General features: G+C 40.0%; 1 protein-coding gene across 1 annotated transcript; it reads right to left on the bottom strand.

Moving 5' to 3' along the window:
- Positions 1–1,316: 1,316 nt before the first annotated feature.
- On the bottom strand, positions 1,317–21,691 carry HPRT1 (hypoxanthine phosphoribosyltransferase 1). Its single transcript, XM_032196108.1, has 9 exons — positions 21,665–21,691; positions 19,632–19,738; positions 18,018–18,201; positions 12,634–12,699; positions 11,589–11,606; positions 9,576–9,658; positions 7,385–7,431; positions 5,259–5,335; positions 1,317–4,615 (listed from the first exon to the last, which is right to left on the bottom strand). Exons 1-9 carry the CDS (start codon positions 21,689–21,691, stop codon positions 4,568–4,570), a joined length of 657 nt encoding a protein of 218 aa, XP_032051999.1. The 3' UTR covers positions 1,317–4,567.
- Positions 21,692–23,355: the final 1,664 nt, after the last annotated feature.

Genomic DNA, 23,355 nt, shown 5'->3' with positions numbered 1-23,355 from the left:
CAGTTTCCTCATACTGAAAAAATTTATCTGAGTGTGCCCAACTGCTAGGAAATAAGTGATGGCAAGGAGGAGACTAGGTTGTATGGCAGACAGACACAGCTGCCACAAGCAAAGTGGTTTTTTTTTGGTGGTTATTCCTTTACTAGAAAGCACAATCTGGTTTTCTAATTGCAAGCATAACGAGCTTACACTGAAACGTGTATTTCTGCTGCAGTTTATCTCCTCTGCTTGGTGTGTCGCAGTTTGTGAATGGAAGAGAAAATGGGCAAGGCATTTAAGGGAAAGGAGCTGTACACGTACACACAGACACCCTGCCCCACCTCCCCCTCACCGTAAGATTGGTTTTATCACATCCCAGCTCCTCCGGTAGGCAGCAGCCAAAGGAACAAGCAGCATCGGCATCACTGCTCGGACCCTTCCCGGACCTGGCGGCCACCCCGATGGCAGAGCAGGCGAGGCAGTGCCAGCACCCAGCTGCACCAGTACCCAGGAACCCCATTCCCAGGGAGAAGGGTGTTAGCCCTCGGCACCGCAGGGGAGTCCAGCCGACACCTGGTGCTCATGCAGACACCACACCAGGGCTCGCGGCCACTTTCCCTGCTGGGTCCCAGGGCTCAGGGAGCAAACCCAGAGCCACACCAGCATCAGCAGCCTCAGGTGAGGCAGGGGTGGAACCAGTGCAATAGGCTTTCTTTGCTGCCATGCATAGCAAAATATTGTGGGAGAACTAAGCTCTAAATTAAGTTTCTAGAAACAAGACACCCCCAATAATCATGTTAGATAAATACCTGCCTCGTTTTACTCACCATAACAGGCCTGCCTCTCCTAGCGGCTCTGTAATCATTTTCACCTTCTGTTTCCATCCACCAGTTGGTGTTTTAAGAGCAGAACAGATGGGAGGGAAGTGTTTTCAGAAGTAGCACTTGCAGCCATTCAAATATACCCCCTTCCCCTCCCCAGACCTTGCACCAGCTTTTATCACCTGGCAGTTGCTACTGTGGACCCTTTCTAGAGGCTGAACTCACTGCCAAGGCCATGCTGAACCTTCGTGCTTTTTTTGCCCTGGCCTCTTCACTTTGTGTCTGCACAGATAACCTGCTGGGGACTGGCACGTTACAGAGTTAAGCTACTGTTTCCCCATCAGAATAGTTACTGAACTAAAGCTGCTTGCGAAAATTAAAAATTTCAAGCGCTCAAATGCTACAAGAAGAAAAAAAAACATACCATGACATCTCATCTGCTATAAGGTACTTGTATACAGGTGAGATCTGATCTTGCAAGGTGCAACCTGAATGGGAATTAAAAGCAGTCGGACACAGCAAAAGCAGTCCTTTAATGTAACCAGCTCCCCGTATGTAGTGCCAGGTCTTCACTGCTGGATCAAGGCATGCTTGACAGGATTTCCAGAGCGTAATAGACAACGGGACACCACCAACACACCATCAGCCACGACATACGTTTACAAGGCAATGTAAAGATCCTCATTTGTCTACATTTTCCACAATGGGATTTCTCTTTAACCCAAAACAACCCGCCCAAAAGCGAACTGTCAGCACAGTTTGCATAAAAACCTTTTTCCCACATCTCCAAGCTCTGCCTCGAGTCCCTTAGATTTGGATCTGTGCAAATGTACAGCAAGGAGGATGAATGCTCTGACCAAAGCTACACACTTTGGTGCCGCGTCAGTCAGCGTTAATGGTCTGTGACGGACTAGAATCAAAACATGCAGAAATTCCAGATGCCACAGGGTAAAACAGTATATTAAAGCCTATAAATAATCAAAATTACTTTTCCAGTGTACATTTGTGATTCATAAAATGTGGAACTATAATGAGCTTCAAATGCCACATAAATATTCAAATACAAGATTTTCTCCATGCTTTCATAATGTTTTAACAATATACGTCTGGGCTGCAAAAAGCTTGCATTTAACTTGCAAAGGTATGACCAAAACCCCAGTCTTTTAACCAAAATTACTGAATAAGAAGTAACGATTGAATTTTCAACTTTTTTTTCATGTGAAAATTCATCTTCATGTAGTACACAGACATTTTCTGTAAAAGGCTGCAACAGGTTAGGACTATTCTAGCAAGGGCAGGAGAGGGGGATATTTCTTTTCCGAATAATCTTCATAGGCAATAATAAAAGCTGTTGAATAAGGAAACCCTCTGGGGTGACAGTATTTTTTTTTTTTTCTGGAGTATCTAACTTTTCTATCAGACACAGCCAATGTTGTTAGAAGACAATCCTGTATCCTGCAGTCTCACTCCTGTGGTTAGTGTGGCTCAGGAGGTCCCACTGGAATATCTTGCCAGCATTAAAGCTGTGACTACGCCATCTGCAAGTTCATGCAGTTTGAACCCTTACCCCAAAAGGCTGGTAGTTTCCCTCGTCCAGTTATGTTTTGGAAGATAAACCCCTTGTTATGACTAACTCAACCTCTCCTGCTTTTCCCAAATCACAGCATTTGAATTGGTCTTAACCAAGATAGGAAAACTTATAGGACAAACTCACGTAAGGGTTTAGTCTTAAAAGATACTGAACATCATCGATTCTTACCGTTTCACATGTGAATAGGTACATTTATGCCACCTCTCTGGTGTAATGTCTAGATGGCATCAATCAATTTTGAAATCCACTGTGAAGTAGGAACTATTAAGAAGGCAGGAGAAAACAGTACTTTTTTATAATTAGACCTTAAGTTCAACCCCACCTAATGAAAACTTAATGGATGTAAGAATTCTTAAGTGGATTTATATTTTTCTGTGTTGCTTTTGTGCTTCCTCTTCTTAGACATGCACCATATATTTTCCAGAAGGGATTCCCAGGTACAGCGCAGGTTGATAAGCATACACACAAACATTGAGAAATACAGTCTTTGTAGTGCTTTCAGAAAAGCTCTTTGGAACATTAACCTTAACCTGGATCATTGCAGAAGTATAGTATAATCACAACCAGTGTTATCATATTTGTTAATGAGAACTTTGAGTTACAAATACAAATTTACATCTCCAACACATCACGGTCATTTGGTCTCAATTACATTATGTAAATTATTCATATTTCAGGTCTGCTGCAAACTACTACAGTTGTAACTGAATACACCTTGGAGAGAGAATGATGTGCAGTACTTGGAAAAGTACAAAAGCACAACCCAAACTTCAAAACCAGAAAACATCTTAAAAACAGGCTGTCAAAAAAAACAGGCTGTCGTTATGTATTAAGCACTGACCAGCATTGAATCCTAGCACGCAGTGGAAGAACCTACGTGCAGAAGTACAGGTACTGTGTAAGCTAAGGGATGGAACACCATGGCAGAAGGAAAATGTGCAAGGTGGGCTGCCGTGTTTAGAATTAAACTCAGCATGAACAAGATGTTAATAAAACAAACCCAAAAGATTACTTACAAAATGGTTGTGTTCCCTCCCACCCCTGTATATTATTTAAATGATCATATTCTTCACTCTTCATTTTTGCCAGAACAGAACACGAGACACTACTTAGTGCATTTTCTCTGAAATCCAGTTTGCTTATAGAATATGCAAGTATTTCGATAGCTTTCCCTCAGGCCTTTATCATCTCTTGTAGATGGCACAATACTGACTAAAGGCTCTACAAAGATAACAAATGTAGAGTCTGCCTTCACTGTCAGAAACACTTATGAAAAATATTACTAAGAAAATTTCAAGAGCACTTTACTATACAGAATGAGTGGCATAGATGTATGGGGCTTATTTTAAAGAGACAGCCTTTATTTAAAGTACTTTGTTTTGTAGATCTTATAAAGTAAACATTACAATACTTTTTCAAAAATATATTATAATTGTTTAAATTTAAAAGGCAATTTCACTGTCTGATGGGTATTTTTAAAGAAAAAAATCCAAAAGAAATGAACAGCTCAACTTAAACTAGATTTTAAACATTCTGCTTTGTCATTCCATCTCCTTTTAGCTCAAAAAATAAAAAAATTTAAAAAAAGATTTTTTTTACCCGGACTTTTACAGTGATAAGGCAACTCCAGGAGACTTGAATCAGCTCCTTGGAGATTACAGATACTGTAACTGGCTGCTCCTCATGTTTTATAACACCCAAAGGTGCAACTATCCATTAATCACAATCACATTTGTGCATGAAAATATAAAACTTAAATTACAGATTTTAAAAATATTACTAATAGACTTCCCTATCATAAAGTGTTTTACATTTACAGTACTTGAACTATTTCAGTTCTGGGTTGATGAGGTTTAAGCAATTTACCACTGCAAGAGTTAGACTCCGGAGCTCACAAACAGCACAACCCAACCAGGGGCAGCAATAGTCGGTAGAGTCATAGTGCAAATCAAAATAAGGAGTGCAGAATTGCACTAATTGTTTACATTTCTAAAATATAAATGAACAAGACAAGATTTGTATATTGTACATGCAATAAGTTATAGTAAGCATATGACAAGGGGGGTGGATAATTCTACAATTTTAGCTGGTGTACCAGAGTTGAAGCCTGTGAAAGATAGGACTCAGTAAACAAAACATTTCAAAGCTCTGCTATCAGAGCACTTGAACTATGCTTTCATGCTTTGTATTTCTGCTTCCCCGTCTCACTGATCACACAGATATGCTGAAACAAAACAAAATAAAAAGCTCCTGTTAGAAAGTCATGTAGGATGATGTTTACAGATGTATTCAATAATGCACTTCTGAAAAAAATAAAAGCATGCTATACACATTTCAGTACCGAAGAGCATTGTGATATTGTTTATGCAGAAAAACTTCAGCTTCTTTTTTTTTTTTTTTTGTCTACAGATCTCAACACTGGACTTCCTCTCTCTCCTACCCAATGTCTGTTATAAGGTTAGTGAGACCCAGATGAAAAATTAATAATGACCTAGCATAAAATGCAAACATCTCAACATCCAAGGTCTCTCCTCTCTAATTTTGATGTAACTAAGGAAATGCACTTATTTCTTGCAGATGTATCTGGTAAGATAAGAAACTTCATACAAACTGCCACATTATTTCAAAGCTGACAGGAGATGCGTAGCCTCCATTCTGCATGAAGCAAAACAAAAGTTAGTTTCATATGAGCTCCGAAACACTGTTGTGCTGGTCTAGCCTTTGCTCTCGTCGTTGCATCACTAACGGAACAGGCTTGCACATGAGCTGTGATTAACACAGAGAAGAAAGAGTGATGCAAGGAGACTTCCCTTCCTTCCTCCTCCCTAGTTTTAAATGGACAAAAACATACGGGAAAAGTTACTTACATTCAAATCTCTGAAGTATTCATTGTAATCTAGGGCGTATCCCACAACAAATTTGTCTGGCACTTCAAATCCAACAACTGAAAAAGAACGTAAGTCATCAGTGTGTTAGAAAAGAACATCCTAGAGTTCACTAGATCTTTTTACAGAGAGAATCTAGAATTTTATAGACATATAAGCATAACATTTCATTTCTTCCATTCAAGTATCCCGAGATAAATATTCCATCTAGTTAATGTTCTAACTTTATTTGTTGATTTAATTCAACTAAAACAAAATGAAATAGATTTACTTACTGGTTCCCAAGCAGTAGCATTTTATTTTGTTTTAGTTGTCACCCTCACAGTATCATTCAAAAGGCGGCACCTGTGTGAGTGCGCCCTCACCTTGGGCATAGCTATAAGTAAGGTCACCTCTGGGATAACGAGCAGGTAGGTTCAGCTCTGAGCTCCCTCAAAACTACAGATGTGCCAGTCCAACAGGGCTCTTTGTGAAGAGCTGGGAGAGTAAGCATGGAACACATCAACACCGGGAGGAACCGGAGTTACTGCAGGGGAACCGGTCCTTTGTCTCTGAGGCAGTGCCCAAACAAAACTCACTCCCCTCTGGCTGCTCGTGGACAACAACCTGGTGTACCAGGACATACTCTGACTGCGGGACAGCTCTGCAGAGCAGCACGCTGTAAGTGCCAAGCCCTTGGTATAGAGAATAGTGAAGACCACAAGGTAAAAGGCGCTCTCTTATTTATGGTGTCACTTGCACTTTTCAGAAACCGGCGGTTTTTTGTTGTTGTGTTTTGTTTCAGTTTTTTTCCCATAGAAGCTGCCTAAAAAAAACGCATCAGCTGTTCCATAGATTGTCCAAGTGGACATGGCTCTAGCAGGACAGTCCTTGGATAGTCAAGAAGTATCAGTCCAAGCCATCCACACACACTGTAAGACAACCTAGGGACGTTTCCAGAAGGCTTTCTCCTCTCATGCTAAAAATGAAAGACTCCCGAGCTGTGCTGTTTCTCTCTCCCTGGTTACAGCGAGGCTCAGTAACGAAAAAAACGGAGATAAATCACACAATTCCAGTGAAAGACTGTGTACGCTTCTGGAAAAAATAAGGCAATGTTTAGAGTCTACTTGGCCTCATGATACAAGGATAGAAGGCAGGCCCAAGCACTACTGCTGCGTTGTCTCTTGCTTTCAGAGCTCACGGGTTCTGCACTGAACAGGTCGTCTCTGGACAGATGGCAAAACAAGTCATCTGCTGCAAGATGCTCAGAAAGGCAGACTGTTAACCCAGCTAAACCCATAATAAGATCTCAGGAAAGAGGCATCCTGGAGTGAGGAAAACACCTGAATTAAGCTTTCAAGGCACTGAGAAATTTCAATTTAAGAATACTGTGCAAACTTGGAAAGGAGGGGGAAGAGGATGCAATTCTGTTAAACTCAATTCACTTCCATTGTGAAAGCACACAGTCCACATGAACAGGAAATCAACCTCTGGCACAGGGATAGCACACGTAGCCCTTTCCAAGCCAAGAGGGGCTATCACTGACACCCCCGTGTGCTTTGGATGCTATTCCTTCCTTTACGGTCTTGGGACAGACAAGAAGACATGACAGGAGTAATCCAGATGCTTAAACAAGATTGGGTTTGTGCTATTTTGAATATCTTACCACTGTAAACTTTGATCAGATCTGTTACCCTGTGTGGTCCCATTACATTTCTGGGGACATCCGAGTGGCACTGGGTGGCTATGTTTAGGCACCTGGAACACTCCCCAAAGTGTCAAAGATGAATCCAGCAGATTCTGCTGACCAAACCATTTGATTAACATGCAAGCTAGGAGAATTTCCATATGAAGAGGGATTAACTTGGAACAAAATATCAAAGTTTCCTTTTTGTATAATAAAATGCCACAAAAAGTTAAGAGAAAAAGGACTAGACCAAATCTGTATTAACTCTGTCAAAATACATTCCAAATATTTAAACTTCCCAAATAAGAGCAAAATAAATCAAAAAACATTCATGAAAACTTACTTGGAACACCCTTGGACTTTGACCAAAGAGTACACAATACATCAACATATATACAACATATTTTTAAAAACTGATAATGGGTGTCAAAAAGTCACTTACAGTCTGGCCGATATCCCACGCTTCGAGGAGTTCTTTTTACCAACAAACTGTCAAATAAAAACAATGTAAAACTGAAACATGGAAAAACACCAGGTTCAATTATATGAAACAGTTACGAAGATTAGCTGAATTCCACTTCAGTGAGACTACATGTGCATAATTGACAGCATAACTATATACATTTTAAACATATTATTCATTTGCAGGTGCAGCTGATCATATAGACAAACTCAAAACTTCCTAGAATCATGAATGGTTTACAGCCTAAGGGATAAACAAAATGTTTGCAGGAAAGAGGCTGTGAGATACTTTACTGGAAGGATTTTCATTGCCAGAAGTGACTTAATTAGGTTTTATGTGTTTTTAGAAACCTCAGGTGCAATCGGTTTAGCTCACAGGTAAAGAGGTGACAACTTGGGATCTAGCCAGACCAGCTGAGGTCTTTTCAAAAGCGTTAGTGTTATGAAGCAAAAGTTCAGCTGGTTAAATGTAACCTCAGTTGCACTTGTGCAACATGTCCTCAGCTGTTTTTCCACTGGTAGTACTAATTACCCCCATACAGAAAATGTAATTGGTTTTGATGATCATAAGCTGATATAAACCAGCTCCACTTTCACAGAATTAATAGTCAGAGGTGTAAAAAGCACAGACATACAGAGTTGGGGGTACTGTAGCAGAATGAAATACCTTGCTAGTTTAATTTGACTCACTCATTATTCAGTTGCGCACTTTTAGAAGATGACCCCGTCATCCTGACATTTCTCTGTCTTTAGACATTCAGTTTCTGAAACTTCTAGTTGAGAGTCTTAATTTGAGTATTGGCATAAGACTTGATCAAACCAACCCGAAATCACATTAGCATTAATTCACATCTCCCTGCTACAACTGCTTAATTGTCAGAGAGAAAGAAAACAAAATTAAGAAAAGAAAGGCAAGTGAACTATCTAAGAGCATGACACTTAAAGCTATCCAGCATGATCACGTTTACTTGCTCAGGTCTTTGGCAGACCCAAACTGCAACAGGTTTAAACAATCCGAAGCTAGGCTTTGTTCATGCTGTATTCTACTTGTGATGTACACTGTAGCGTTAAGGTACTATTCAGTGACAAATATTTAAAATCTGGTACGTTTAAGCAGGCCACGGAGAAAAAAAAAAAAACAAAAACCTCACCTTCAGCAGGTCATCCCCACATTATCATCAAGAAGAGCTGCTCTAGTACATCTAACAACTGCCTTGACATTGTTATGGCAACACAACTGATTAGATTTTACACGCACCTCTGGTTTATCTCTAATCCCCAGCAATCATTATGCTTTTATTGTAAAATACACAATCACAGCATAGGAGCGTAAAAGATGCAATTTAAAAAGAAGTAGGAGGAATGTTGATATTGGTTAATATTACCCTCAACATTTCTTACTAATTGTAAGTTATTTAATTAGAAAATGTTTCATAACTAACTGATTAAAGATGCAACTAAGTAGAAAAGCCTAAAAGAACATATGGCTGGGTGACTTACAGAATGACCTCTGAGGCTCAGCTACACTATATACTCTATATAAACAGTAATGTTTAGTACAAACTAATTTAATTCTACAATTAAAGCTGGCAGACCAAAGGTCTCCATCGCACAGATACACCACTGAAAAAAACATGAAGTTGCAAACAGAAACATGTTCAGATACTGTATGTCCATAGATGTCAACCACTGACTTTTTTTTTAATCCCAATCTCTAGTAAAAGTTTATATTCATGAACTAAATTTGTGTTGAAAATACCCCTGCCACCTTGAGAGGTTGTTGGTTTTTTTTTATGCCCAAAATATTTAAATTCTTCTATATACTTTTAAATCTAAGTTAAAGATCAGTGGTAAAACCCCACAAATATTACTAGAATATAAGGCAACACATGTACTGAACAGGCACAAGCTATCCCTTTCTGATGCACTGATATTTTTCAAGCAATAGGACTGGAAAGAAGAGCATTTCTGTTAGCCTTAATGAACGTATGCTCCCACAACAAGCAGAAGTTGAGTTTAAACAAATACTGAACTCCATCATATATGACTCCTGTAGAAATGTTCCTTCCTGTTTCTCTTCTATGGGAATATATTCTATATTATCTTTTTATTTCACTGTGTGTCATTCTGAAGTTGAAATACAGCACAAATAATCACACTTAGAAGTTTACCTGGCTACTTTCACCATCTTTGGATTGTACTGCTTGAGTAGAGACAGCAACGTTTTCATTGTTTTACCAGTATCAATTATATCCTGAAAATAAAAGTGTCATGTAAGTAAGAATATTCAAAATTTCAGAGTAGCATTTTCAAGTTTTTACTGCAGAAATTGCTCATCCGTAATAGCACAAAAGTATGACAAAATAATGTTCATAATCAAATACAGGTGATACATAACGCTATATTGTGCTTAAGCAATTATGCTCAATAAAGTGATCACAACAGTCAAAACTGTGGATAACTACTACTTTGAAAGCAGTTACTGAACTATGACCTTCTAGGCTTCCTCTGAAGCGTTTATGGCTTGTGTTCCTTGTAGCTATTTGACAAACATTGTTTAATTCCAGTATTATAAATGTAACATTAGTCTTGCAGTTGAACTCAGAGAGAGATGTATACAACAGAAAGAAAATAAGAAGGGAAAATATTCAGAACAATCCATCAATGCAATTACAGGAAAAAGAAGTGCAACTTATATTACAGACCCAAAAAGATCCAAAGACAAAGAAGCTGCACTGGCAATATCTGGGTGCAGTTCTAAAGTTTCTATTTATATACACTAAAATGATGTTTGACACACCATTTTAATCCCATCCCCTGCACAGAAAGGGATGGGATTCTTTTCTTCTTTTTTGTTTGTTTGTTTTTATACATCAAAGGGATTCTGTATGGAAAACCTAAGTGCTTTGGTGCCTATAATAATGGTTTTTGGTTTTGTTTGTTTGTTTGTTTGTTTTCCCCCACTGTTTGACAGTTAAAATGGTGATTGGTCAAAGGGTTCATATTTGACAATGTATAATTATATATAAGGCACAATATAAGGCACTGGAGAGATGATTCACTGAACAGATGAGAAACTAACCTACTTAGCTGCCTGGGACTTTGAAGACACACATTCATCTGAAATGGAGCAGATACATAATTAAATGCATCTGCCTATCTGAAGCAAATACACTTCAAAGGACGCCACCGGTCACACAGATGACTGCTGTATACATACTAGTTTGGTAGGAGTTTTAGAACTGAACTAAAACAGTTTAGTTCAAAAGTGTTTCCTGTGGAATAATATAACCTTCTCAAATTAAAAAAAGACGTACATAAAAAAACACATTTAATGACAGAAGGAAACATCCTTTCATTTGGTGGCTGAATCAGTTGCCATAGCTTATGAACAAAGCCATTTCCACTATTTGGAGTCTGAAGACATTATTACTTCTATACAATCATTTTTCCTGTTTAGTACTTCTGCTTTGCCATCCTCAAGTTAGCGATCTTATTCTAGATCATCCTTTGTAAAAGTCATACTTACTGAATGTAAGCAACATCGTTCATCAAAGAGGTATGGAAGCAAGATTTAAGCAACAGTACCTACTAGGAAATCAGATTGAAGTGTATTGTACCTCGTATCAAAGAACCATGACAAGATAGAGAAATGGGAATTAAGCATTATCAAAATGCAAATTAGGAATCAACATTCTCCATGTCTCTAAAGAAACTGTACACAGAGATGTTTGCCTTAGCTCTGTTTTCCCATGTATTTTAGGATATTCCTCCTAGGAACTCCTTTCTACCCCTCCAGTTTAATTTCCTAGTTTGCTGTTATAAATTCAGAACAATAACACACTTAGTACCACTTTGCTCAGGCTACTTCTTAATAAGATTATTTTTTTTTAAAAAAGACATTTAAGAATTGACAGAATCACAGAAAACTGAAATCAAATGCAAAGAGCAAGCAATTTTACACAGATATTTTCCTTGTTAAATTTGGTATAGTTGAATGCTATGCGAGAATTCAAAACACAGGTCATTTCAAATTCAGAGACCACTTGCATAATTCAGGCCTAGAGTCAGAAACTAAAAACCTTGAAACTAGGAACTGTAGGATTTCTGACTTAAAACCAACTTCTGTTTGAGGTCTTTTGCCAGTCACACGTTAGAACTTCAAAGTGAAACATAATACTTACTTCTACAATTAAAACATTCTGGTGGAAAGAAAAAAAAAAAAAAGAAGAATCAATTAGCATTTAAAGAATACAGCATTTCTTACATATATTGTCTTCTATAACTTAATAATTTATTTTTCAATGCAGTTAAATATTTGTACCATGATTTATGTATGTTAGGACATGTAACAGTGAATACTATTTAGTTAACATTTCTGATGCTCTAATGACAATTAGTTGACAATGAGACTTGCCTCAACATCTCATGCTGAGTACAAAGTGGCCTTTAAATTCTTATAATGCAGAGAATGTCATGCTATAAAGTTAGGTACTGTTTTGTCACACCTACATCACTTACACTGAAATGGGACAGAGACTGTTTAAGTGTAATCAGAAGGGGAAAGCCATGTGTTCTGACAGAACAAGAGGCATCCATGTTTCACCCACAGATATCTAGCTCAATGATCTCTACACAGCCACTGAAGAAAAGCAGATTCCCAATTTACATTCTCTGCATTTCCATCTCTTCATTGCCTGTAACAGGACCCTTATTCCCTAACCTGCAAGTTACATGTCTAGACAGTACCAACTCCGTTCACTATTGCAATGAAACACCAACACAGTGAATAAGTAACGCTACTCTCTTTTAAAGGTACTTTGTTAACAACAACCAAGACAAGACTATTCTTAGGCAATGTAGAAAAACAAATCTAACACTTCCTTATACTGAAGACAGTGAATATACACACATATGTTATGAAAATCATAATGCTTCATAAAATATGCTTCATAATGCTTCATAAAGATGGCTCTGGTGGGGCTTATGTACCCCACCACTCTACAATGGTGAATATTTTAAATGAAACATTAGTTTTCTTTTTTTTTTTTTCTTTCTAAAACTCTAATTATTTGGTTCTTTGGTGGAGTTTATTATTATTATTATTATTATTTTGTTTGGTTTTTTTAGGATTGTTTTTTTTTGGGGGGAAGGGGTTGCTTTAAACTCTGCCATACCTTTAAAAATACTTTTTTTAGTAAGTGCCATACTTTTAAAAATGTGCCATACCTTTCCAGTCAAGGTTGAAAGGTCATCCCCACCAATGACTTTTATATCTCCAGTTGACTGATCATTCTAGTAAGAAAGAGCAGGGTAAGCATTAGTATCACCAGAATTAAAGTAATTTTTCTTCTAATAAATATCAAAACTGCAAAGTACATAACCCACAAATACCAAGGCTTTCAGAAACATTGCACCAGCAACATCTATTAACTAAGAAATTATAAGTAATCAAACTGAAAGATGGTATTTCAGATAAAAGATTGTTTGAAAAAATATTTACATAAATACAGTCACCACTTCTCATCTGTGACCATTACATATACACACGTGTATATAAAAAAATATTATTTCCTACATATTCATTAAAGGTATGGAAAACAAGAAAAAAAAAGTTTCCAAGCTGTATGCTGCTATATAGCTGGTAATTTACATTTTAAACTTTGATGCCTTAGAAAGCCTTACTCTGAATAAAAATAAGCAATCATAACAACAATGAAATAGCCAGCAAACAAGGCACAGATTAAGAACAAGAAATATAAGCTATAAGAATAGCCAGAAAAGCTTGGGTTTGCCTATTTTACAAATAGTGATAAATTACTCATTGTGGTAATTAAACAGCGACACAGCTACACAATCCTATCACTAAAGTACAGCATTTTGCTTTAGTAAAACTAGGCTTTGATGTAAGCATCAGTGAACTGTTTGTTATACAAGAAAGTTAAAAACAACTCCTGGGGTACCTCCAGATCTCTGCAGTTTATTTAAAGTCATTCAGCTGACTTTAAACCTTGACATTGTCTCATAGTTCTTATTAATTGTGCTATACTCATTACTGTGCTACTTACAGATGATGTCATTATCCTACAAGTTAATCATTTATTTGAAGGGTCATACCACTTTTCAAACTTCATTCTCACAGCTCTTTACTTCATATCTTCCCTTTAGAAAACCTTTATTATTTTGCCGCTTCAGTCTGAAGCCCAACCTTACTGCATGACCATGCAGACAAGCAGCAAAAGAGCAGTTCCTTCCCCACGCCCCAAAATGGCAGATACAATAGAGAGGAGACCACAGGGGAACAGACAGCCACATACAGCTTCCTGTTTTCTCTGACACACATATTCATACTGTACAAGTTGTAGACAAAAAGTAGAAGTGTTATCACACAAAAAAGGGGTAAATGGTTTAGAGAGAAACACACACTGAGCACACTGGGATTACAGTAAAGAGAAAATGTATTAAAATCCCTTGGACAGTGACGTCAATGCTCTAGGATAAAGAAGTGCTGACAGCTCTAGGTATGTAAAAGCAGATAACGAGACTAACAGATACTTTCTATTTTAGATTCCCATGACAAAACACTAAAAAAAAAAGGCAAGCACAAAGCAGAAAAAGCGCCTTTACAGTTTTACCCCATGTTTTAAGGAAAACTATAGTGAACAGAACCAATACCACTGTGTTGAAAAAGTACAAAAATAGGATGTCCAAAATGTCTGCTGCTTGACCCAGTAAATAGCAGACTGCTACTGAATGCCAGAGATACTGGTTAGATTAATCACGAAAATGGGATTCAGTTAAGCACCATGTTTATAATGCTGAGGGGCATTTCCTGTTTCATCATATCTTAAAATTATCTTAAATGACAGCTTTAAGCTTTTCCTTGTTCATGTTGCAGGATTCTCTCTTACCTATTCCTACACTAAGAAGAATTTCATCCTTTTTCCATGGAAGGATGTAAAAAGCACCATTTCTTACAGAAGGAAGATGGAGAAAGATGTTACAGATATTTGTTCCATTAAAACAACACGCGCAGATGATAGACCAGTCCTCTCAGTACATGCATGCAGATCAGTTTCCTGGTGATCTCTCTGGCTACAAAGCAACACGCTATAATCAAACAATAACAACACAGAACTACAGATCACTACAGAACCTTGTGGGTTATGCATACTCAAGTATACTGATCAGCAGAGAAAAACAATCTAACCAACAAAATCTGCCCTTCTCCTTCCCACCAAGCACCCTACAAATTGCTACATTTTTTAACACAAAACATAAACCTTCACTGGCATATAAACCTACATTCCTATGCAGGTACTGAGTTTCTGAGCAATTAAAGGATCAAAAATGGTTAACGAATTTCCAACACTGGTTTTAACCAGATTTCCGTTGGAAAGAACTTTGTTTAATAATTAAGCAACACTTTAATTATCTTCAGGAGCATTATTTCTGATTTCAGTACTGGTAAGACTTTAATGCTTTGTGATTTAACACATTAGAGATTTACTGTTTAGATCTGTTTTCACTGCCTCATTGTCATTGCTGGAAAATAATAACGCGCTGCAAGATCGTAACCCCTGACAAGGCATTTTAAGTTCCTCATGGTATTTGCTATAAGGCTCAGTTAACAGGAGATCTTTCAGAATACTGTCTCAACCAGCCTAACTAGATTTTGCCTTAAAGCTGCAGTACTCCTCCGAAAAGCCCTATTTTCCTGAGTGACAATGCAACACGTCCATTGTCTTTTGGCTGCCCTTTGTGACTACATAAGCAACTTTTGCTTAACTCTAACTTTACATGCAGGAAACTGGTGAAAAGCCATTCTTCTAGGACAAGAAAAACAAACTATTTGTCAAGAATACAGAGATCTGGTTCTGTTCACAAACACTATCTTTCAATTTCTTAACGGCTTGCCAGATCATTAAAACTCATTTGTAAGGACTCCAAAAGCAGGAATTATAAGCAACATTTAATCACAGCTTCATCATCTCAGTATTCTTAGAGAATTATTTTTGGGTGCAATCATAGTATGAACTTTGCATTATGAAACAAATAACCCAACCCATAAGCTTGAAAATACTAAATGATCAATTTCAAATAGGAATAGAACATCAATCGCATCAATTTTAGAACCATTATACGAGTTCAGCTGCTTTGTTTATGCAACGATGGTATTTTTAACATCTTTCACCCAGTGTGTAAAGGCAGGCAGCGTGATCTAGTAATTGCATCCAAAAACAATCACAAGAGAGCTAGCTCTACTTTCAACTGTCCATTATGGTTTGTGATGGTTTTCCCATCACTAAGAATGCTGACTCCTCCATTTAGTAAAGCACGAATGAAAACTACAGAGCAGATTTAACATTCCAGCACCATTAATAATGGAAAACTAAGTGAATCAATTACACGCATGTTTGTGTTAGGAAAGTCTTACCCAGTCTATCAAGTTATGCAATCTAAAGAACGTAAGTCTGGATATTAATAACTACCTAAGAGAGTTGACAGAAATGAAATGCTCGTAATAATCTGCTAGCGGGGCCATCAAGTAACTGGAGCTCCTCGGTCATATAGAACAAGAAAACATTCCTTTACAGAATTGGCTGACAAAACCAAAACCCTGAAGCCAACACCTCATGGAACACATTCTGCTTACACTCCTTTCTGTGTACATTTCTCCGCTTTTCTCTTTGTTTACTCCTTCTTACTGCAAAAAGAGAATTAAAACTTCCATAATTATTTTGCTGTTCAGTTTCCTATTAATATAAAAGCACTACAGTTTGGGGGGGCGGTGTAAAAAATAAAAGCAGCAGAACCAATACATGCCTAATGCATAAAGATGAACAATGAAAACACGCTGTACAATAAGCCTTGCTTTGCAATGTAGTATTTTTTCCAGGTGTTTCACAACACTTATCCCATAGTTTCTTCCTAATTACTTGGAAGGTGGAGAGAGCAAAAGGGTGTAGTCCTTTATATTTTAAATAAATCAACAAAGTTATTGGATGTGTTCCTTGAAGAAAGCAGAAAATACAAATTTCCTCGCCAAAAAAGGTGGGAGTTATTTCCTATTCTGTCAAATACTATCCTCTAATAGAGGCATTCACCTTTCTGTTGTGGCTTTTACAGACAGCGTATGTGGGCACGTAGTGGCTTTGTGGTTGAATGGACTGGTAGAGGGAGCCTGACTCTTTTGTGGGGAGCAGAAAGAAAGTGTGTCAAGCAGCTCTCCCCTTGCAAGATGTAACGAAAGGCTGGCATGTCCCTTTCTGCCTGGCCTTGCCTTCTCTTAAAAGAGTGCAGCTGAGTCACTGCAGCACGCTCTGCAGACATGACGGTGGTTTCCAGGTAGCCCCAGGACATCACTGCACACACACCTCGGGAGCTGGCACAGCTCTTCTGCAAACAGGCCTGGCCAAACTCTGACTGGTCTGAGCTTTACCACTCAATGAGGTGAAGTTTTTACAGATCACTCAGCAGCAGCAGCACATTTTTGAAGCTCTTCTACAATCCAACCTAAATCTGCAAGTAACCCTATCTCTGGTTTAATTAGATGAACAGTGCAGTTGAGTTTCCAACTTAGTAATCTATTTTTTTCTACTGCAGCAGGCACTCCTCCACAACCACGACAAGTAGCTTATACTACTGACTGGAAAACATGGTCATTGAGACACAGAACTAACAGCATGACCTTAAGAAGCAATTTATTTTGACACCATAAATTGAAATCAAAAAACTTAATTATTTCCACACTACAGGTGATCTTATGGAAGAAATCTAAATTACCCATAAATACTGTCTTGAAAACACGAGACTAGGCTGTTGCTGAGTCGGGAAGCATACAGTACTAACATACATCTGCTTCCTCCTTTGACCTGCACAATGTAATCTAATGCTTCCCTTATAAAAATCTTACACACAACCTCATGCTCCATTTCCCTGTAAAGTTAAATACTTGTGTTCAAAATGAAAATAAATTCTTTTCCAAAAGCATAAAGCCAAGGCAACCTAGACCTAGGCTTTAAAAGGTAGCACCATATTCAGTGGCCGCTAACCATAAATCTGTTTTTCTGAATCTAGTATTTCCTCAAGACCAAATGCAATTCATTTCATACACTGTTCAGTTGAGCCAAACAAAAGATGAGGTAGGGAACCCAACTATAACCATGCTCGCAGTTTTCAAGTCTTCCTATCTGGTGAGTGATGTCTAAGCCAAATGAAAATTCCTAGAATTAAGTTTTTGTAATAAGATTTGTAGGACTATCCTCTGTATTATTCTAGAACCACGGTTTTAGAGGAGGGACAGGGGGCAGAGAGGAAATTGTTTAAGAAGTAAAGGACATGGAAAGGGTCTCTTTGCTCTGGATTTTACTGGGCTGAGGAGATAAAGTCTGAAAGAAACCAGATCAAATAAGACAGACAAAGAACAAGTTAGCTTGTGACCGCTGTTTTCCTCTTAATTGTCTTAACTATTTGCATAAAATTAGCACAATTTGGGCAGTACTTAGGCAAAACTTTTGCAATATTTAGTGACAATACTCAATCATCCCTGTTGTTAATTTGAAGTTAGTCAAATTTACAGAAAAATTGCACGGTATTGCAGAGATACTTACACAGTAACTCTTCAACCTAATGAAGTCTACAGTCATGGGGATTGATTTGTCACTGTTTCTGTTCAGTGCTTTGATGTAGTCTAATAAATCAGCAAAAAATTTATAGCCACCCTTGAGTACACAGAGAGCTACAATGTGATGTCCTCCCATGCCCTTCATAATTTCTCGTGCCAGTCTCTCTGTCCTATACAAAAAAAAAAAAAAAAGAGAGAGAGTTAGCTGTTGTAACACATTTAATTTGCTTACTATGGCAGCAGTATTTTGTATTGCAAACAACAACAGCAAACACATGCGAACTCAGAAACATATTTTGCTCGGAAATATTTGCCTACCACTTCAGTCACTTTAACCCACTATTGGTCAACAAAGTTTTGCTTTCCAAGGTTAATCTAACAGTAACACTGCCAAACTTCTTTGTTTTCATACATCATACTCAGCCAAAGCAAATCTGAACACCCTGAATTGTTTTACCGTCAGATAAGAGACATAAGGGTGTTTTCTTCTTCTAAAGATAGGTTCAGCTTCCATGCAAAGAGCAAAATAAATCAGCACAACCAAAAAGACAGCAAGAAAACTCTCAAATTATCAACTATAGCTTTATGTTTTGCTGAATAAATTTGTCCTGACTGCAAAATATAATGCCAATAAAGCAGAGCAAGAGAACACTGAACAGTTTTTCAGTGATCATTGTTTCTAAATTTATCTTGCAATTTATTTCAGAAAGCATGGTATGTATTTACAGTGTAGCAGCTGACAGCAGGTTTCTCAGAGAACGCCTGCCATCTTAAACTTTACATCAGCTACTTAATGACCTGTACTTTGTCCAATTTTTTCCTATATAGGGTCTTTCAGTGTAAAGTTAAAAAACATTTTATTATAAATACTGTAATAATCTGATCAAACAGCACCATGCAAAATCTAGAAGCATTCCTATTCACAAAATCTACTCAGAACCACTTTTCATTGGTTCTGTGTCTCCAGCAACTCCTCCACTGAATTTGCTCATTCTGTTAAAAGGAATTAGGCAAGTATCAAACACAAAGTAAAACAAAAACACCTTATAAGTTCATGTACCCATTTCTCATCACGAGATAAAACTTCCAGAGAAAATCACACATTTCAGCAACCACAAGTGACAGATTGGTATTGGCAAAGGCTAATGTCTTTCGCAGACAGTAGGGGAAAATCGGGTGTTAGTTATCTACCACATGAACATGAAAAAGTCTTATCATAATGTGATTAATAATCTACTTTTATTAACATCCTAAAGATATTTGAGAGACTATAACTGTTTTTAGATTGAACTAGCACAAATAGTGTGTTCTAATTACTTTAAGTAAAACATCAAAGAAACACTGTAAAGAAAGTCACAGACTGCTACGTACCACAAATTTCTTTGAGAACTGACAAATTTCCAAACAATAGCGTAACTGCAAATGTACAAACTCTTTGAAGCCAAACAAGAAACAGTTAATTAACATGTGTATTTCTTAGTCTCTAATTAAATGTAATCTGTTTAGACAGTCACCAGGCAGCAAAACTATCACTGGAAGATTGTTTTTTCCAGTGTCATGGAATCAGCTGGAGCAGTGTGCTGTCTGAAGTCAAACAAACCTGTCCATGATGAGCCCATGAGGAATATAGACTTTTTCCAAATCATCTGCATAATGTTTAGGTATGCAGAACAAGTCCAGGTCGTAACCTTGTTCATCATCGCCAATCTGAAAAGGAAATAAGGTGAGATTTCTACAAAGTCTTATAGAAAGCCTGTAGTGAGAAACTGCCAATCCTTTGCTTTACTCAATAAACTACCAAATCCATTACACTCGTTGGGATCACCTTATTTTCCTTCTGAACAGAGCACAAAGTGGAAGCTTGCAGAACCCACAGTTCACAAGAGTTGTCTGAAATGCTACATGAGCTGTCGCTCAGTACGATGTGGAGGGGAAATGATTTCAAGCCCTAACAACATTTCCCCCCATTGGAGAGCGGGGAAAATTAAATTACTACACCTCAAATAATCTTATTTCATTTAAAAATAAATAAATAAACAAGAATCAAGCAGCTTTCAGCTTTTCAGCATCTCTGATTTCAGCAGTGTAATGCAAAACCTGCCTTTGCAACTAAGCAAGCAGACCTTGTAACAGGGACATCTTCCAAATCTCCACAACACCGAATCACAACAAAACACACGAGCCAGCTGTCAATTCAAGACAAGACAGCTACGTTAATGGGACAAGTTATGTGCCTATGAAACAAGCCTTCTCTGACCATGATCTGGAAACAGTGGAGGTTCAAGATCTTCAGAATCAGAAATTAAAGCCCTGCTTCAGCAACCTGTTCCGCACGGGCAGATTCTCCACATGAAACAGCTTGCAACATTAGCAGGAGTGTATTAATTAGGACAAGGGGTTTGCCTATGTACGTAATTATACAACCACTGCTGCGGTTCGGGGCATATTGTCACAAAAGCACCAAGAAAAACTCCCTGAAATTTAGCCCCACTGCCACTTGAAAATGACAATATATTTTGAATCGCTTCACTTGTTGGTTACGCAGCTGAAGGCTGCTCAGTGTAAAAAGAAGTTTGTAGGGAACACCGAAGCCTGCTGCTGGCAGCGCAGCGGGGCAGGCATGGTAAGCATCCACCTCAGCTCCACTGCCCGTGCAGGTCACTCTTCCATTTCAGTGCCCAAGGAAGCACTTACCTTGCCTGTGATCAGCCAGCTGTTTACATGTTTTTTGGTTGCGCAAGCAGTAATGAGGATTTCGGCCGGGAGCCAGGCCTGCCCTCCCAGCCACAGCAGCCCCTGCACAGCCCGTGCTCGCAGCAGGCCAGGCACCGAGCCCGTGATCTGCTGCGTGTCAGGAGCTGGGTCCCTCTCAGCAGCTACGGAAATTTCCTATGGTTCAGCCCCATAATTACATCTAGCACGTCTGCTAAGCCTTGCAGGCTACGTTTGGTACGGAGCGGGCTGCTCGGTGGGTTTTACAGATGGATTTTTAGCGAGAAAGTAAAGGCACAGCCTGACGGCAGGCATGGCCGTGGGCCGTGAGGCGCCACATGTGTGTCACGCTACCGCTGTCGCTCACAGCACCCGGGGCTGGGTTTAAAAAAAAATAATAAAAAAAAAGGATTCTTAGCAAAGCACAGTGATGATGAAAAATACACCCTCAGCGGGTTCTTCCTCCAAAAGGCATCCCAGTTCGGGTTTTAGTACACGGAGCATGATCTCCTGAGCGCGCTCTGAGGAGCAACAGGAATAGGAAGTTGTGCCACGCCGGGTCGGTGCCTGGTGGAAGTTATTTCTGGTGGAAGTTATTTCTGGGCGCTTTCTGAGGCGGCACCCCCGGCTCTCCCAACTGCGAGCCGCCCAAGCAGCGCCCCGGCACTGCCAACACCTCGCCCTGTGGCAGGACACCGGGCAGGAGGCGAGACCGAGCCGACAGCCGAGGAGGGGCGCTGGGGGCCGGGCAGGGCCGTGCAGGGCAGCGGGAGCTCCGAGCTCCTCAAGGTGACTCCACGCGGGGCGCCCCACGGGGACGGGCGGCCCCCGCCGGCTCCCCGCAGCCGCCTCCCCCCTCCCCGTTCCCGCACGCCGGGGCCCAGCGGGAGGCCGAGGAGGCAGCGCCGGGCCCGCACTCACCACGATGCAGGGGCTGGGGGTCGCCATGGCGCGGCCCGCCGGGGCCGGGGCCGGAGCCGGGGCCGGGGCCAGGGCCGGTGCGGCTGCGGGCGGCGAGGAGCGGCGGGGAGCGGGGAGGCGCCGCGCCCCGCAGCGGCCCCGGCGCCGCCTTCCGCGCTCCCCGCCCTCAACATGGCCGCGGCGCCGCCGCCCGCTCCGCCCCGGGGCCCGGTCCCTGTGAGGAGCCCCCCGGCCGGCGGGCACGGCCCCCTCCTGCTGCCGGCCTACGGGAGCTGGGAACCCACAGACCCTGGGTTTAGGGTTTGGGCGGTGGTGGCGGTGTTTGCACCGAGAAAAGGGACGGGGACACGTGTGGGAAGGGGTCCCCTGCAGCCCGTCGCCTCGGGGCGGGTAGGGGAGGTTCCTCACTGAACGCAGCTCCGTGGGATGGAGGGGGAGGCTGAGCGAGGTCTCCAGGTGCTGCTGCCTTTAACTGCCTGGAGAAAATTTGATCTTGAAGTAAAATTGTAAGAATGGAAATGCCTGGATAGCTCCACTGATCTCATATGGGAAGGAAAAAAATAGTAACAAAAGTGTCATTTTTTTCTGTAGGTCTGGAATGAAGGGCAATGCAGCAGTGCACACAGAAATTCATGGTTTCTTATATTCTAGCTTAAGCAACATATCAGCTGAAGGCTTTCTGTAAGGGTGGAGACCAAGTTTTTTTTTTCAGCTGCATAAAGACTTGGTATCAAGGAAGATAATGATTCTTAAAAATAACTTTATTCATACAGTGCCATGGCAATGTTTCTTCATGTCAAACAACTCCTGATGTACACCTAGCATTGCTACTTTGGGCTCAGAAATCAGTTTGAGTGTTCCTTTGTATGAAACAATTTAAGCAGATCTTAATGAAGCAAACAGGCAGGAACCCTAGCGAGTGCAGTTTCGTTGCAGCGAGGTGCTCGGCTCCAGTTTGGGTGGGTTAGCTCTGGAGCAGGAGGAAGGAGCCTTTATCAAACTGCCTACGGCAGCAGAATGAAATACACCCAGCTAATATCAGAAACATGTCACAGCTGGCCTATTTCCAGAAGGCTGGGAAAAACAGCAGCTGCCCTGTCAAGTTCAGAGAGCGCCTGACATTACTGGACAGCGGGCAGTATCTGTCAAGAGACTGTTCAACCACAGGAGTGTTTCAGGATCTGCTTTTATTCTAGTTACTGAAGACGTTTCTAGTTAATGACTGATATTAACGTCTGCTATTAAAAGTAACATCCAGTGGCATCTTTCTGATTGCGTGCAAAAGTTGTTGGCATAAGTTCTGTGCAACTTCTCCCAACCGGACGAAAGCATTAGTCCTTTTTTGCCCTTCTGGGTGAGCAATTTCTTTGTTCTTCCTGCCAACCAGTGCATTTCTGGATCCTAAGCATTCCTGCTGGCACCCCATTATGGAAGGAAGAACAGATTTACAAAAGCAGAAATATTTGCTGATATTACAGGAAGTTTGTTAGCTGAGATCAGCAATGGATTTAGTGGATGACCAGTTTTGTTCTTACTGGTATGGGAGCCACTGATGTTTCCAGGGCAGGGTCAAGGGAGGTGATCTGGCGGTATCTGGAAGCTGCACATTTTCTAGCTAGATGATGCAAAAAGGTTGGAGAGCCAATGTTGTGATTTCTCTGGAACGCACAGCTTTTAGAAGGCAAAATAAT

Source organism: Aythya fuligula, chromosome 13 (genome assembly GCF_009819795.1).
Source record: "Aythya fuligula isolate bAytFul2 chromosome 13, bAytFul2.pri, whole genome shotgun sequence".
Taxonomy (NCBI): domain Eukaryota; kingdom Metazoa; phylum Chordata; class Aves; order Anseriformes; family Anatidae; genus Aythya; species Aythya fuligula.
Note: the sequence above shows the minus strand (reverse complement) of the source record. Positions and strands in the feature narration are given on the sequence as shown.